The following is a 16,480-nucleotide window of genomic DNA, read 5'->3' on the forward strand; positions in this document are numbered from 1 at the left end:
CAAACTCCTAATGAAGTATAGTTGCTGCCTTGCCTTCTTTATAACTGCATTGATAAGTTGTTTATAGGTTAGGTCCTCAGAGGTCTTGACACCCAGGAACTTGAAACTGCTCACTCCCTACAATTCTGATCCCCCTATGAGGATTGGTATGCGTTCCTGTGTTTTACCCTTCCCAAAGTCCACAATCAGCTCTTTCGCCTTACTGATGCTCAGCGCCAGGTTCCACTAGTTAGCATAACTCGCTCCTGTACACCCTCTCATCTCCATTTGAGATTCTACCAACAATGGCTGTATTATGAGCAAATTTATAAATGGTATTTGAGCTATGCTTCCATCCCCTTTTAGGTTGTTCTTACTAAGTTCTTTGGCATGAAGGTTGTCCAGCTCAGCAGCAACATCCAGGAGGGAAGGATGTTTATAAGAGAATGATTTGTCATCAGGAACATACTTCCTGTACCAAATCTGTCCAGTCTGATTAGAATTTTGTAGGTTTCTGTGAGAGTTTATCTGCCTTCCTGTTAGTGTCTCTTTCCTGTTGTAGCCTTACATTTATCCACAACAGCACAGTTGGCCATGCATCTACCTACTCCCTCAATCTATCCAAATTAATCTGAGGCTTTTCTGCATCCCACTTAGAAAATTATCAATTTATTGCTTGTCTGTTTCCTTTCAATCCCATCTACATTAATTTTGTATACTACAGTAATCACTTTCTGGGAGAAATGTTCGAATACCACGGGTTCTCCCTCAACCAATCTACTAGTTGCATCCCCAAAATCAACTCAGTAGATTTGTCAAGCCTGATTCTTCCCTTAATAAAGCCATACTGGCTTTGTATTTTCTCCCAGTTAGAAAGTACTCTAGCATTTTCCTCACCACTCAGGCTGAAATGATCATGATTCTGTTTTCTCTCTGCCTATTTTTTGAAATGTTGCTGTTCCATCAGCTACCCTCCAATTTGTTGGAATTGCCTCAGTTTAAACACTGTTACAAAATGACCACTAGTACATCAGACATTTCTAAGCCACTTCCTTAAGTACTGTAAGATGCATGCTGTTGATGCCTGGACAGCTATCAGTCTTTAATTCTTTCCAATGCCCTGACACCATTTCTCTACTAACATATATCCTCCTTCTCCCTAGACCTTATGTTCTCCAACATCTCTGGGAGCTTGCCTGTATCCTATATTGTAAAGACAGAACCAAAGCATCAATGTAGTTGTTCTTTCTTTTATTTTCCCTCTCATTATAATTCCCATTTCTGAAGGCAAGGAGACTGCATTTATCTTAACTCATCTTTTTTTCTGACCCCAGGGACAATTAACCCTGGCATCTCTTCGTGGCACGGAAGTAAACTAGGAGAAACCCACAGGGTTCTCATCTCCACTGATGCCTGCATGCAAACTCCATGCAGCCATCAGTGGAGATCAGAAGTGAACCAGGAATGAAGAGTCTCAACCCAAAACGTCAACTGTCCATTTCATTCCACAGATCCTCCATATGCTCAGGCATCTGTTCCATTTCCAGCACGTGCAGTCATATGTTACCACTACAGCTTGAGACAACTGTACTACACCCTGGCAAAGATAACTGGAATATTCCTGGGACAAGAGACCACTTAGAAGATTAAACAATCGAGTATATATAACATGACAGTTAATGGACAATATGGGACGTAAAGATTTGATAGGAAGGTTGAATTGGGATTTATTAACCATAATCTCATTGAAAGGTGGAAAATGCAGGATTGACCATATGGCCTAGAATCCACATGTACTGTATATTAATCCACAGCACTTCTTGAGAAGTGCTGTCCTGACAAAGGGTCTCGGCCCAAAACATCGACAGTGCTTCTTCCTATAGATGCTGCCTGGCCTGCTGCATTCCACCAGCATTTTGTGTGTGTTGCTTGTACTTCTTGAGAGTTGGTTTAAGTCAGGACTTCATTTTAAGGGATTAACTTCAACATCAAATGAAGAGTCGTAACAGGACAATTAAACCAAAGAGTACAGACAGGCCAGAAATGTTGCTAATATCTAAACAAAGTACAGAAAATTTAAAATATGATCCCAAGAAAGTTTTAGACTGTACAAATTGCGCAGCACATGAACACAACACATTCAATTGTCAAAAGATATCCCCTCTGGTTCAAAACCCTGATGAATGAGGAATAACAACTGTTCCTGTACCTGATGATGTGAATCCTGAAGCTCCTATACCTTCTTCTTGATGACAGCAGCAAGGAGAAAGCATGGCCTGGGTGGTGGGAGTTCCTGATGACAGATGCTGCTTTTCCTGCAACAGGGTTTCGTGTAGTTGTGCTTTATGGTGGGGAGGGCTTTACCTGTGATGGACTGGGCCACCTCCACTACTTTTTGTAGGATTTTCCATTCGAGGGCATTGGTATTTCCATAGCAGCGTGTGACGCAGCCAGTCAATATACCCTCTACTACATATCTACAGAAGTTTGTCATCAAAGCCTACAAACAGGTGGTCCTTGCATACTGTTGACCAAGGAGCACTGGGTGGCACGGTACCATAGCAGTTCATGTCACCCTGGTTCAATTCCCACTGCTGTCTGTAAGGAGTTTGTAAGTTCTCCTTGTGAATGCAGGTACTCTGGTCTCTTCCCACGTTCCAAAGAAATATTGGTTAGTAGGTTAATTGGTCACAAGAGTGTCACTGGGTGGCACGGGCTAATTGGGCCAGAAGGGCCTGATACCATGCGGCATCTTTAAATAAATAAATAAAGTGAAAAAATAAGTTGTATTGAGGTATTATATACAAAGCTCTTCAGTGTGATCAGCAGTTGTGTCAGTCTAACTTCTTAAGATTTCAGACATTGAAATAACTCAAGAAAGGGAACAGGGAATGTAAACATTAACTGCAGTGGCCTCTGATGCGAAGTTGGAATCAGATAAATTGAAGCTTTACCAGCCTTTTAATAGCTGACCCATGCAACATGGAAATTCATCCTTGCAAAAATAACAAAATGCTACTAAAAAAAATTCAGATAGAGAATAAAATTCAGCCTCACGAAACTTGTGTGTGGGGGAAGAGGAAATGAATCAATAGAATTTTTGATGCATGAACAGATGATACAGCTCTGCATTATGGTTCAATTTTCTTGGAACACGATCTCCCCTCCACCAACTGAGGAGTCAGCACTTCCATACCATATTCTTACATAACTGAAAATTTTGAAGAACTGCTGATGCTGAAGATGCAAAATATAATTGGAGTTCTCTGGTCCCACTGTGTCAGGCTAATGATTTTTTTTAATATAAGGGCCCTCAGAGATAGCTTATTTTCCCTCAGGGGTGTGCCCCAAGGAAACCATTGTCACTTGCCCCATATCTCATATTTCTGCTCTTATTCCCTCTCCTACTCCAAGCAGGGAGAGAACTCAACTATTCTTGCCTTTCTTCACTATCCTCCCTCTTCCACTGTGCCTCTGTAATTTCTGTGACGTTACAGAAGTTAATACCACCACACCAGTCCCTCAGTGACCTTCACCTCCACCAATCATTTCCTCTTTTCATGGTACTTATCCATGAAACCATGATTCAACATCTGCCCATTTTCTTCTTCCCTTCCCAATATCCAGGCACCCAAAATCTCCAGCAGATGAAGCACATTTTCCAATGTATACACTGCATTTGTTACTTACAACGTGATCTCCCTTACTAAAGAGTTTGTGACCACTGTAGCGCCTCTAATCGTTTGGCAAGAGAGACCCCGAGCTTCCAGTTCCCCATCACTGTAACTATCCCATTCTTATCTCTAGTCTCTTGATCATAAGCCACCAGGCACTGAAAAATGTGCTGGATGAACTCAGAGGGGGCCTCTATGGGAAGAAAGGAACCATTGACACTTTGGATCAGAACCCTGCACCAGGAAAGGCCCTGATTCACATTTTGAGCCAAAATGCTGACAACAAATTCTGCTGCTGCAAAACAATAAATTTCAATACATATGCCAGTGACATCAAACCTGACTCTGGTTATCCCACAGATCCTTCAGATCATTTGTCGAGCAAACACGAGGAAATCTGCAGATGCTGGAAATTCAAACAACAATATACACAAAATGCTGGTGGAACACAGCAGGCCAGGCAGCATCTGTAGGGAGAAGCGCTGTCGACATTTCGGACTTCGTCTTGGCCCGAAACGTCGACAGCGCTGCCTAGCCTGCTGTGTTCCTCCAGCATTTTGTGTGTGAGATAATTTGTCGCTTCTCTTTGATCTCTCTTTTAGCCTCCAAACTGTTCCAAAGGCAGCCAAAATCTCAAGGAATAGCATCTCATTTATCATCTTCACACATTCTACTACTTGGGATCCAATATTAAATTCAACAGTTTCACTTAAACAGCCTTCTTTGTGTATCAGAACTAGTTAGTTTTGACAAATGTGTAATATGAATTCAGTTTTCCAGCTTGACAAATGCTGCCTAATCTGCTACGTAAATTCTAGCAAACTGCTCTTTTTCTGCGTCTTGCAAGTCAAGGCATGGCGTAGTTGCAAGTAACAGGAGACTATTCAGATCACAAGCCTGTACTGACTTCGACAAAAGCCAATGAATTGGTCCCACCTCGTCCACTTCTCACTACAGGTTACATTGCCCGTCAGACAAAATGTTTCAATAAGAGACTAACTTTCTCTGAATTTCCAACCCGCCCAAACAGTAGCTGCGAGTTTGGTGCCCGGCTAAGGTGCGGACAGCGCCTAGCCCGTCGACTGATAATATCGGCAGTGCCTCCCGAAGCTGGGCGGCCCGTTACCTTCCAGGTAGATTTTATTCCGCAGTTGCAGTATCTGGTCGCGGCTGCTCCATTCCTTGAAGCACGCCATGCCGTCGCCACGGCCACCCTCGATGCCCATCTGGCACCTACCGCCACCCCTTCCACTTCGCGGGCGTCACGCACGATGCTCTGTGGCGTCACACACCCGCGAACAACGGGCGCTACGGGGAGTTATCCGGGTCGCTTTACGCACGAAGCTCGCGTAAGACGGGTGGTTGAGGGTTTCAAGAACAGTTATCCAGGGCGCGTCACGCAACCTGCTCACAACGGGCGCTTAGGGGCGCCACGGGGAGTTATCCGGGGCGCGTCACGCGGCTTCCACGAGGAGTTATCCGGGGCGCGGCACGCGGCTTCCACGGGGAGTTATCCGGGGCGCTTAGGGGCGTCACGCGGCTTCCACGAGGAGTTATCCGGGACGCGGCACGCGGCTTCCACGGGGAGTTATCCGGGGCGCGGGGCGCGTCACGCGGCTTCCACGAGGAGTTATCCGGGGCGCGGCACGCGGCTTCCACGGGGAGTTATCCGGGGCGCGGCACGCGGCTTCCACGAGGAGTTATCCGGGACGCGGCTTCCACGAGGAGTTGTCCGGGGCGCGTCACGTGGCTTCCACGAGGAGTTGTCCGGGGCGCGTCACGTGGCTTCCACGAGGAGTTATCCGGGGCGCGTCACGCAGCCCGCTTCGAGGCTCCATAGGGCGTAACACGGGGCGCAACTGCCTGGGCTCCCCGTGCAGTTTGCTGAGGGTGAGGCTTCGTTGTCACGTACTCAGGGCCGAACTCACTGAGGTGAAGCGGTGCGAGGGCACCTCTGCGTGACTAAAGGTGTACAGGTGACGACTACCTCAGAACCGCCAGGCCGAAAAGTTCATTACCCTCTCATCGTCGAACAACGCGGGCGCCAACACTGAGGGTGACACGACGGCCTGTTGTAGAGATCAGGGAAACATGCAAAAGCAGGGTCTGGACATTACTGGATCAATCCTGTTAGACAGTGCAAACTAACAGTACAAAATAAGTATGATTTAATTGTCATTATAGAAACATAACTACAGGGCGTTGAATGATCAAGATGGTTGACTGAGGAAGAATAAACAGAAAAAGGCAAGGAAGGAGGTGAATAGAGTAGGGAGAAAACACACTGCTCAGTAGGTAATGTAGAATTAACGTCATTTGGGGTAAAATTTCAAAACAGCAAAGGGCAGAAGGCAGTGAAATTATTTACAAACCAGCAAGTTATAGTTGTAATATTGGGCATTGCATAAATCTAGTTAATAATTAACATAATTGGTAATTTAGCATTCATAGGGTACTTTACACATAGGATTTGGGTGAGGAAGAAATTAATCAAATATATACAAGTTTATTTTTGAAATCATTAGATTGAGGAACCAAAGAAGAAAATTAATATTTTAAACCTCACATTGTACAATGAACAAAGATGATTCATAATCTTGTTATAGAGAAAACTTCAGAGAAAAGTGTCCAGTAATTCTTAAAGTAATTTAGTTTAATTTGAAACCAGAGTATTTAATCCAAAGGAAACTTTAAAATGTGAATTGGATGGGATAAGTTTGGGAAATTATTGAAAGTTATTGCTGTGGAAGGTCAAGAGCAAGCTATTAAAGATATAGGAATTGCAAAATAAAATCTTTTGAGGTCAACTTCTACACTCTTTTGACCATGTTCTCTCTTTCCAATACCTTTCATTCACTCATTAATTAATTAGATAACCTTGTTTACAGTGTATCCCTATAGTCACCTTGAATTTATCCTCTCAGAAGTGATCTCCCCTCCCCTCCCCACAAGGTTAGTTTAGCTCCTTCCCATTATGACAAAGCCTGAAATATTAACTCTATTTCTCTTCCCACAGGGGAATATTTCAGTTTTGTTCACTAGGCAACTTCTAGGATGAGGGTGCTGATATATGAAGCTGGTTGGCTCTTTATTCAAAGTTCAAAGCAGTTTTTTATTATTAGTGTACATGTTTGCACCAGATACAACTGAAATTCATTTTCATTTGGACATACTCAGCAAATCTATAGAATAGTAACTATAACAGCATCAATTAAATATCAACTAGAGTACAGAGGATGACAAACTGTGCAAATGCAAGCATAAATAACAAGAACATGAGATAACAAAATAAAGAGTCCTTAAAGTGAGATAATTGGTTGTAACATCTCAATGGATGAGCAAGTGTTATTTTCTTTGTTCAAGAGCCTAATGGTTGAGGGGTAGTAACTGCTCTTGAACCTGGTGGTGCAGGTCCTGAGACTCTTGTACCTTCTACCTGATGGTAGCAGCGAGAAAAGAGCATGGCCTGGGTGGTGAGGATCTCTGATGATAGATCCTGCTTTGCCACAACAACATTTCATGAGTATGTGCACAATGGTTGGGAGGGCTTTACCCACGATGGACTGTGCTGAATCCAAAACTTTGCCTTCAAATTATTTAAAAACTTCTTCCACTAACCTTAAAGAAGACATTTTCCACTAACCTCGAAGAAGACATTTTCAACTAAAAATTGCTATCATGTCTTGTATGAGTAATCACTAATTTTTAAATTGTTATTTTAGTTTTATATTCTTAAAAGTCCTTGAGGATCTTCTATGGTTCAATCAAGTTTCCCCATACCCACCCCACTTCACTTCTAAACAGTGGATACAAGCCTAGCCTATCCAACCTTTCTTCATAAAACATACTGCCATTCCAGTTATGAATCTAGTCAAGCTTGTTTTATCTGCTTCCAATTCATTACAATCTTTAAATAAGGAGACCAGTCTCGTGATCAATACTCTAAGCACGGTCTCTCAAGGCTTCATTATGACTGAGGTATAACTTCTCTTTTTATTTACTTAATTCCTCTCACAATAAGTGATGGCATTCTATTATCTTTTTAATTAATTGCTGTGCCTACTTCTACTGTATGTCCTCCCTATGATACAGTGGTGGTTCCATTCCAGTGAACTATTCATAATCCAAACTGTTTCTAAGCAGTCACAAAGTTCCCAGGTATTCGAAGATGCCTGCAACCCCACAGTAGAAAAAACTCCATCCTGCCTGTCCCCCAACCACTTACTCACATACAATGTTCCCTCTAACTTTTAGTAGTTAGTGTGTGCAAAAATCTTATGCTGTGCAAATTTTTTCCTGTGATAAAAGTATGTATGCATTGAATGCACACATGGCACAGTTTATGTAGGTTTACAAAATATTTGACATAAAACTGCACAGAATAACAACAAAATAACATACACATTTAAGTCACTCAGTACTTTTTTTCTCTCTCTCTTTGGCATTTACCCATTCTTTGTAAACTCTACCTAGACTAATAGAACTTCCATCCAATGGATAGCTTTTGATTCTCATTAATGTATCCAAATGACATTCACCTAAACGGTTTCTCAGCTTGTTTTTGAGTTGATTCATTAGGCTAAAACCTCGCTCACAGTCCGCACTAGGCGCAGGAAAGGTTTCCCAATGTTCATCAACTGCAAGGTCACAAAATTGTTCGTCTTGAAGTCAATTTACTTGCCAAATGACTTCAAAAAGTCAAGCTTCCAAATATCATCCGACTTCTTTCCACTAGCAAATTCTCCAGCACATCATGAAGACACAAACAGATAACTCCAGTTTCCGAATCATACATAAATATTTCCTGTAGCTGAATGTTCATGATCTCATGACCTTTTGGTGTAGCAGTTTCTACTATTTTGTTAAGCCATTCAACTTTAAACAAATTTGCAGTTCTTTTGCGCTTCACGCCGTTCGCTTCTTTTGAATTCAACATAGTGAATCAATATTTTTTTCAATAGAATCTTAGTAAGCTATCTACAGGATTTGGAAGAGATCTTTGTAAACTTTATGATATGAACAATGTCTGCCAAAGATGGCTACCGCTGTGATGCAGCTGTATAAACCGAAACAGGTGAGGTGACATAAATTAGTGACGTGCATCGTGGTATTTGAAAAACCAATGAACTAGTTAACAGAAACATTTAGCTAAAAGATTATTTTCAGTAAGTATAATTAATTACTACATTATCTTAGGTAACTAACCTTTTGTGCGCACATTAATTTCCTTTGTGTGCTGGTTGAAAAACATTTGCGCACGCACACAGCTTAGAGGGAACATAGCCCATATATGTGGCTTGCATGCTAGTCAGGGGTTCATAAGTTAGCAAGTATCTGTAGTTGTCTTTTGTGAATTGTAATTGGTAGTCATAATCTTAGAAGTCTTTGACTATACTGTCTTAGAGCTCTTTAACTATATTCACAATGTGGTTTATTATTTTTCCTACCAAAGTGGATAATTTCTCATTTTTTTTCCACATTAGATTTCATTTGTTATATCTTTGTGCACTTGCATAGTCTTTTCAAAGACATCATTTATTATCACATGTACAAGTATTGCATAATTGCAGTTGCTTGCATGAGATAAGCAGCATACACAGGAAGAACCTAATTAAATTTTAATCTTTTTTAAAATTAATTGAGATATAGCACATCCTTTGAGCCACGCCACCCAGAAATCCCCTGATTTAGTTGTAACCTAATCATGGGACAATTTATAATGACCAATTAACCTACTAACACAAGTACGTCTTTTGGACTGAGGGATGAAACCCACAAGGACACGGAGAACGTTCGAACTTCATGCAGGCAGTGGCAGGAATTGAACCAGGCTCATCTATACTACAAAGCATTGTGCTAACCACCATGCTATTATACACGATTTTTTACAAGAAGAAAAACAATTAGAACTAAAAGAAATGCAAAGTCCATTTTATGATTAAAGTCGTCATGGTCATAATGTTGCCAAACTCTAGTGGTTGGGGTAGTGCAGGTTGGTTCAAGAACTGAATGGTTAACGTCAGATGTTCTTGAACCTACCAATGCGGAACCTTAGGCTTGTGTACCTTCTGCCTGATTGTAGCTGGAAGAAGATGGTATCATCCAGATGGTGGGGATCTTTGATGTATATTGTCTTCTTAAGTCTGCACCTCCTGTTGATATTACTGATGTATTGGGCAGAATCCACTACATTGTACATATTCTCACGTTCCTGTGCATTTGAATTGGTAAATTGGACCATGATCAACTGGTAAGGACACTTCCACATACTAACAACTATAGAAGTTTGTTAGTATGTTTTGTGACAAAACAAACCTCCTTAACTGCCTAAGAAAGTAAATATGCTGGCACTCTTTCCTTAGGATTACATATGTGTTCAGGGCTCAGGACAGGTAGTCAGATATGTTAAGACCCAGAAATTTTAAGCTACTGACCTCCCCCACCACCCACTGTGTACTCTGGCACATGTTGGTCCTCCTTCCCATTCTTGAAATCAACAATCAAATCTTTAGTTTTACTGATATTGAGTGAGAGTTTGTTGTGGCACCATTCAACGAGGTGTCCAATCTCACTCCAGTAAGTTGACTCATTAATATCTGTGATTACTCCTTTTGTAACTTTATGTCTGTTCCACAATTTGCTTTCCTCCATTTTTAAAAATTTTATACATATAATGATACAGGAGGCAGTTATTGGGACCATTCGGGTTTGCAGGAGAACAATCCCATTTGAACCATTCCCGGTATACTATCTCAGCAATTTACTCCCTCTACAATGTCCTTCATTACCCTTTTGATTAATTTTGCCACTAATCCGTACAAGGGGCAATATACAGTAGCCCACCTTTGTATCATCAACAGGTTTAGCAATGATATCACTGGAGTCTCCATCTATTGTTTGTATAAATTGAAAAGGCTCATGGCTCAACGTCAATCCCTAATGAAGTCCTGATGAAGGGTCTCAGCCTGAAACGTGGACTGTACTCTTTTCGAGAGATGCTGTCTGGCTTGCTGAGTTCCTCCAGCATTTTGTGTGTGTTGCTCTGATTTCCAGCATCTGCAGCAGATTCTCTCTTGTTTGTGTTCAATCCCTAAGGCACTTTACTCATTAGTTTTCTAATCAGAAAAAAGACCATTTATGTCTGTTTTTGTTTCCTGTTAATCAGCCAATCCACATCAACACTGTAGATTCAACACCATAAGAAGTACTCACTTTGCATTTTTAATTAATTTTCATTAAAGTCCCAGGTTATTAAGCTATGCTGAATTTTGATTCAAGATTGTTTAATGTCATTTCCTGTACACAACTGTAAGGAGAACAAAATAATTGTTACTCTGGATCTGATGCAGCACAAAAAAACACATAAAAGATAAAGAACACAATAATAATGAAAACCACTGAGTATACATATATAAAGCAGCATAAAAACTTTGATTGTATGTCCATGAAGTAATGCTAGTCTGCAATAAGTGATAAGGAGACTGTTTGGAAATAAAGTTGTGGTGAAGTTGGTGGGTGGTGGCATTGATCAGCCTTATTGCTTGGGGAAAGTAACTCTTTTTGAGTCTGGTGGTGCTGGTGTGGATGCTACATTAGCTCTTCCCTGATAGGAGTGGAACAAACAGTCCATGAGCAGGTTGTGTGGGATCCTTCATGATGTTACTGGCCTTTCCAGCACCTTTCTGTATATACGTCATTGATAATAGGTAGACTGATTCCAGTCTGTAGAATAACGTGAGTATGGATGTATAAAGTCCAGCTCTCTGGCCTCCTCGGTGAGCATACTTGACTGTGCAGAACATGTTCTTGGACCGTGAGAGGTTATGTATGATGTGCTTGCAGTTTCAAATGCTGTGCTGCTGATGTAAAGGATTTTCCTCATATCTGTAACTAACTTGTTGACATTAACAGATGGAATGAGATCGAAAGACTGAGTGGATGTGAGTAGAGAGTTAGGGGCAGTGGGCAACAAGCATGGGAGTGGGAGATACATAGGGTTGGTTTTGAAGTAGGGCTTTGTGGATTAAGATAATGAGATGTACAGGGAGAGTACAGAAGGGTTGGAAAGAATTTTGAGGCTGGTTAGTTTTAGGGTAGGATGTTTTCTGTTAGTATAGAGGAGAGATGGGGAAAGGGTGTAGGGTTAGTGTGTTGGGAGAGAAAGGTAGAGGTTGGAAGGATTAGAATTTGCATAGGTAAGATGGAGATGTGGGATATGGAAAAAAAGGAAGTGAAGGATTGGTCATATGGGATGCAGGAGAGTAGGGAGTGGCAGGAGAGGCTGGAGTGGTGATGAAGGATTGGGATTTATGCTTTGGGAAGAGAATGGGATATGAGTGGGAAGTGTAGGTTGTTGATGGGGGAGTCTGAGGGATAATGGAGTAGGTTGAGTGGGGTACACAATAGGGAGGAGGTGAATGTGTGGGATATGGGGGGAAAAGGGGTGGAGGCATTTGGAAGGATGGAGAGGGGAGCCGGTGAGAGAGTGAAGGACCTGTAAATGGAGAATAGACTGAAGGAGGAAATTGGGTGAGGGAGTAAGTGGCGAGTAGATAATTGGGGATATAGTGGGGAGCTTGGATTGGGAATTAATAAAGGACTTCTGAAGAGTTCAGGGTAGGGTGAGAGAGGGGAGTGTTGCATGGAGGGAGTGGGATAGATTAGGATGGGTATAGGGAAAATGGAGGGTGGGGAAAAATAAGTACGGGGTAGGTTGAGCATAAAGTATCAGGAATAAGTTATGGTGAATGGGAATAGAGAGAGTTATGAGGGAAGAAGTTCAAAAAGTTCAAAGTACATTTATTAACAAAGTACGTATAATATGTACATTCTTGAAATGTGTCTCCTTGCAGACAGCCACAAAACAAAGAAACCCAATTAAGCCCATTAAAAAAAGACCAAATGTGCAGATTTTAAAAAAATCATGCAAACAATAAAAGTAAGCAAATAACATTCAGAACGGAAGTTCACTAAAGTGAGTCCACAGCTGCAGAGCCAGTCATTACTGCAGCCGATTAAGGAGCCTTTTAGCTGCAGGCCACGGCCTCAGTTCAGCGCAGAGATTCAGAGCAGCGAGCTGTATTGACTCAACCCTCGCCTCCGGCCCAACACCTTGACCTTTTCATAAGGGAGGTTAGGTTGCAATATAGGGTAGACAGTGAACAGGAGTGGTGATGTGGTGCGAAGCGATGGAATGCTGATTGCCTGGTGGGACAGTGGAGGATGTTAGAATGAGAGGATGGGGTAGTTGGTGTAAGGAGTGTGAATTTAGTGGGCTAGGATAGATGAAAAGGGGTGGGGATCAAGGGAGGGTCTGTGTGGAGAGGAGGCAATGTGGGAGAGCAAATGGGATTTAAGGAATTTGGAAAGAAGGGGTGTAAAGGGAATGGGAGTGATTGGAAAAAAGTCAAGGAAAGGAGGAAGAATGGATGCAGGTGGGAGAAATATTAAAGGTCGAATGCAGAGGAAAATCAGGATTGGGAGATTGAAGGTAGAGAAGGATGTCAAGGGAAAGAAAAGATTGGAGTATTGGGAGGGAGAGATAGAACAGTGTTGGTGGTGGAAGAGGAAAGATTGGGGTGGCTTTTCAGTGTAAGTGAACCAGGAGCCGTCTGGGTGAAGGAGTATTGTGTTGTAGGAGTTAGGATGAGAACTGGATACATGTGATGGTGTGGGATGCAGTGATTTGGACCTGGTTGTATGGGTGCACAGGGTGTTAAGGTAAATGGGGAAGCTTTGTTAGAGAGAGAGTAGGGATACTGGAGTGGGGTGAGGGATTCAGGGATTTGGTTGGAAGTAGATGTTTGACAGTGGGAATTTAGTGGAAGAAAGAATTAAAGAAGAACAGATTTGAGCATTCTGAGGGAGGATGGAGGCATAGGGAAATGATAGGGATTTAAAAGATTGAGGTCCTGATATCAGAAAGTATAGGTGATTCTGAAGATGAAGGAGATATTGATGGCATGCAGGGTGAATTAGGTTAGGAGTGATGAATGAAGATTGAGAAGATAGTGGTCAAGGTAGATGATGATTGGTGGAGAATGGAGGAACTTGGGGTCTAGATGGATAAAGATTTGGATTTAAGGAGCATGGTGGGATTTTCTGTGTGCTCGGGTGGAGCTCTGGGTTTTTTAGAGTGAGGTATTTCAGTTTAGAAGGAATTTCAGGGTTAGAATATTGTTAATTCCTGAGATGAGAAGGTTGCCCTTCGCACGTAACTAAGGAAATCATGTATATTCTCTGGAATTCAGAAGAACGAGGTGTGAACTTTTCACAAATTTATGAGTTGGTGGGGTATTTTGTGATGTTTCCATTTGCGGAAGAATCCCAAAAAAGGAACATAGTTTTATGACTGAGGGCAATAATTTAAAATGGAGTGTTGTGAACCCCAGGAATTCTCTTGTTGTGGAGGCATGATCTTTGGGGTCTTTAAAAAGGAAATAGATATATTTACAAATGTGTACAATGTTTCAGAAAACCCAGACTGTGGGGCATAGAAGACTGGATGATGTCTGGGACAGTTCGCTCTTGATCGTACTGGAGGGACAGTTGGCTTGCTTCTGCTGTTTTCTTATATCTGGGTTCAAAGAGAATGTGAGAAGTAGGTGGTTTGAGGAAAGAATGGGGATAGGTTGGAAGATTGAGGGGAAATAGGGGTTAGGTTTTAAGGGTTAACATCTTTATTTGGGGAGGTTCAAAGTGAGATGCAGAGGGTTTGGATAAGAGCATTTTGTCAGGCATATTTGAAGAGCAGGAATGCTGAAGTTCAGGGAGCGTAATTCGATGGGGCTCAGGAGTGGGGTGTTGAAAAGCAGGCTTTGAGACTGGTTGTGAGGTTTGGGTTGGGGAGAATAAGCTGGAGTTCAATAGAGTATGGAGTGATTTCATTCATGTTAGAGAGTTTAGTTGTGAGTATAGTTTTTATGGAGTTTCAAGAAAAAAATTATGGTATGCAGGAGCAAATATTTGGTGGTTTTAGTGTGTAGGAAGCATTTGGGGTTTTGAGAAGAGGATTTGAGGTTTGAGAATAATTTGATATGGCTTGGGAGGATTAAGTAGGAGGTGAGGTGTGGGTATCATTCTGAGAAATACCAGAGGTGTAGGGAAGACAATGGTTCAGGGAAGATCTGTTGAGGTTTGAGGGAAGAGTTGGATGATTTTGGGGTGGCTGAAGTTCAGGGAAGAATTGGTGGGGTGCAAAGGGAGGATTTGGTGGCCTTCTGGTAGGCTTGGTAGGAGGATTTGATGAGCTGAGGGGAGAATTTAGTAAGGATTCAGTGGTTTTGGTGGGGTAGAGGTGGATTTGGAGTTAGGTTTAGTGGAGGGGATTTGTGATATTTTGATGAAGGATTTAGTGGGGTTTGGAAGTGAGATGGTTGAGGTTCAGGATTGGCCTTGGGATGAGGTTATTGAGCTTGAGGTGTGAGAGTTGTTCGGGCTTGGTGGACTAAGACAGCATTTTCCCTAATTGTCCTCGCACTGTTGTAATCATTGAGATGATTATATATGCAAAACGTTGCTAGAGAGAAAGAGTTCCAGGAATTTTGGGACCCAGCCACGAGTCAGAAGGAACTGACTCGTCAGTTTCCAAGTCACCATGCTGTGTGGGTTGGAGGGAAACTTCCAGGTGGTGATGTTCCCCTGCTTTTGCTGCATTTGCCTTTCCAGCTGGTAGAGGTTGTGGGTTTGGAAGCTGCTACGAAGTCTTGGTGAGTTGCTGTAATCCGTCGTGAATATGGTACAAATTGCTGCTGCTGTGCATCGGTGGTGGAGTGAGTGAATAGTTGCAGTGGGGGTGCCTATCAAGTAGATTACCATGTCCTGTATGGTGATGAGTTTTCGTGAGCATTGTTCAAGCTGCATTCATCCAGGCAATCAGAATCAGGTTTATTATCACCAGCATGTGTCTTGAAACTTGTTAACTTAGCAGCAGCAGCAGTTCAATGCAGTACATAATATAAAAGAAAAAAAGTGAAAAGAAACAAATCAATTGCAGTATATGTATATTGAATAGATTAAAATCATACAAAAACAGAAATAATATATATTAGAAAAGTGAGGTAGTGTTCATGGGTTCAATGTCCATTTAGGAATTGGATGGCAGAGGGGAAGAAGTTGTCCCTGAATCGCTGAGTGTGTGCCTTCAGGCTTCTGTACTTCCTACCTAATAGTAATAGTGAGAAAAGGGCATGCCTGGGTGCTGGGAGTCCTTTCTGAGACACCGCTCCCTGAAGATGACCTGGGTACTTTGTATCCAAGATGGAGCCAAGTAAATTTTTGACCCTCTGCAGCTTCTTTCAGGCAAATGGAGAGTATTCCTTCACATCCTTCATTTGTGTCTCATAGATGACGGAAGGACTGGGGAGTTGGGAAGTGAATTACTAGCCTCTGACCTGTTCTTTTAGCCACATTCTACTAGTTTCTAGACAATGGTAACCCCCAGGACGTTGATGGTGGGAGATTCAATGTTGGTAGTGCCATGGAATGTGAGGGGGTGATAGTTATATTTTCTCTTGTTTAATATTGTCATTGCCTGGCACTTGTTTGGTGCAAGTGTTATTTTCACCTATTAGCCCAGGCCTGGACTGCAAGCCCATCACTTGCAACATTGGGATGGGAATTGCTGCAATATCTGAGAATGCTGCTGAAAGTTGCTTCATCATCAGTTAACACCAGAACTTCTGACCTTATAACCTACCTGACATTATGACCTTCAGGTGTGGAATGGGGTGGGAGGAGATTTTTCAGTTTCAGCACAGGATGTTGGGCGTTCAGTTTATGTTTTAGATTTGAGATATTGGAGTTCAGTGTTGCTCTCTGGGGTTGTG

General features: G+C 42.1%; 1 protein-coding gene across 1 annotated transcript in view; it reads right to left on the reverse strand.

Annotated features, from left to right (window-relative positions):
- Positions 1 to 4,879, reverse strand: part of LOC132407255 (uncharacterized) — a 78,442-nt gene extending 73,563 nt beyond the window's left edge. Inside the window, exon 1 of the mRNA XM_059993516.1 lies at positions 4,780 to 4,879. Within this exon, the coding sequence (XP_059849499.1) occupies positions 4,780 to 4,879 (100 nt within the window). The remainder of the gene's footprint in view (positions 1 to 4,779) is intronic.
- Positions 4,880 to 16,480: the final 11,601 nt, after the last annotated feature.

The sequence above is a fragment of the Hypanus sabinus genome, chromosome 18 (assembly GCF_030144855.1).
Source record: "Hypanus sabinus isolate sHypSab1 chromosome 18, sHypSab1.hap1, whole genome shotgun sequence".
In the NCBI taxonomy this organism is placed as follows: domain Eukaryota; kingdom Metazoa; phylum Chordata; class Chondrichthyes; order Myliobatiformes; family Dasyatidae; genus Hypanus; species Hypanus sabinus.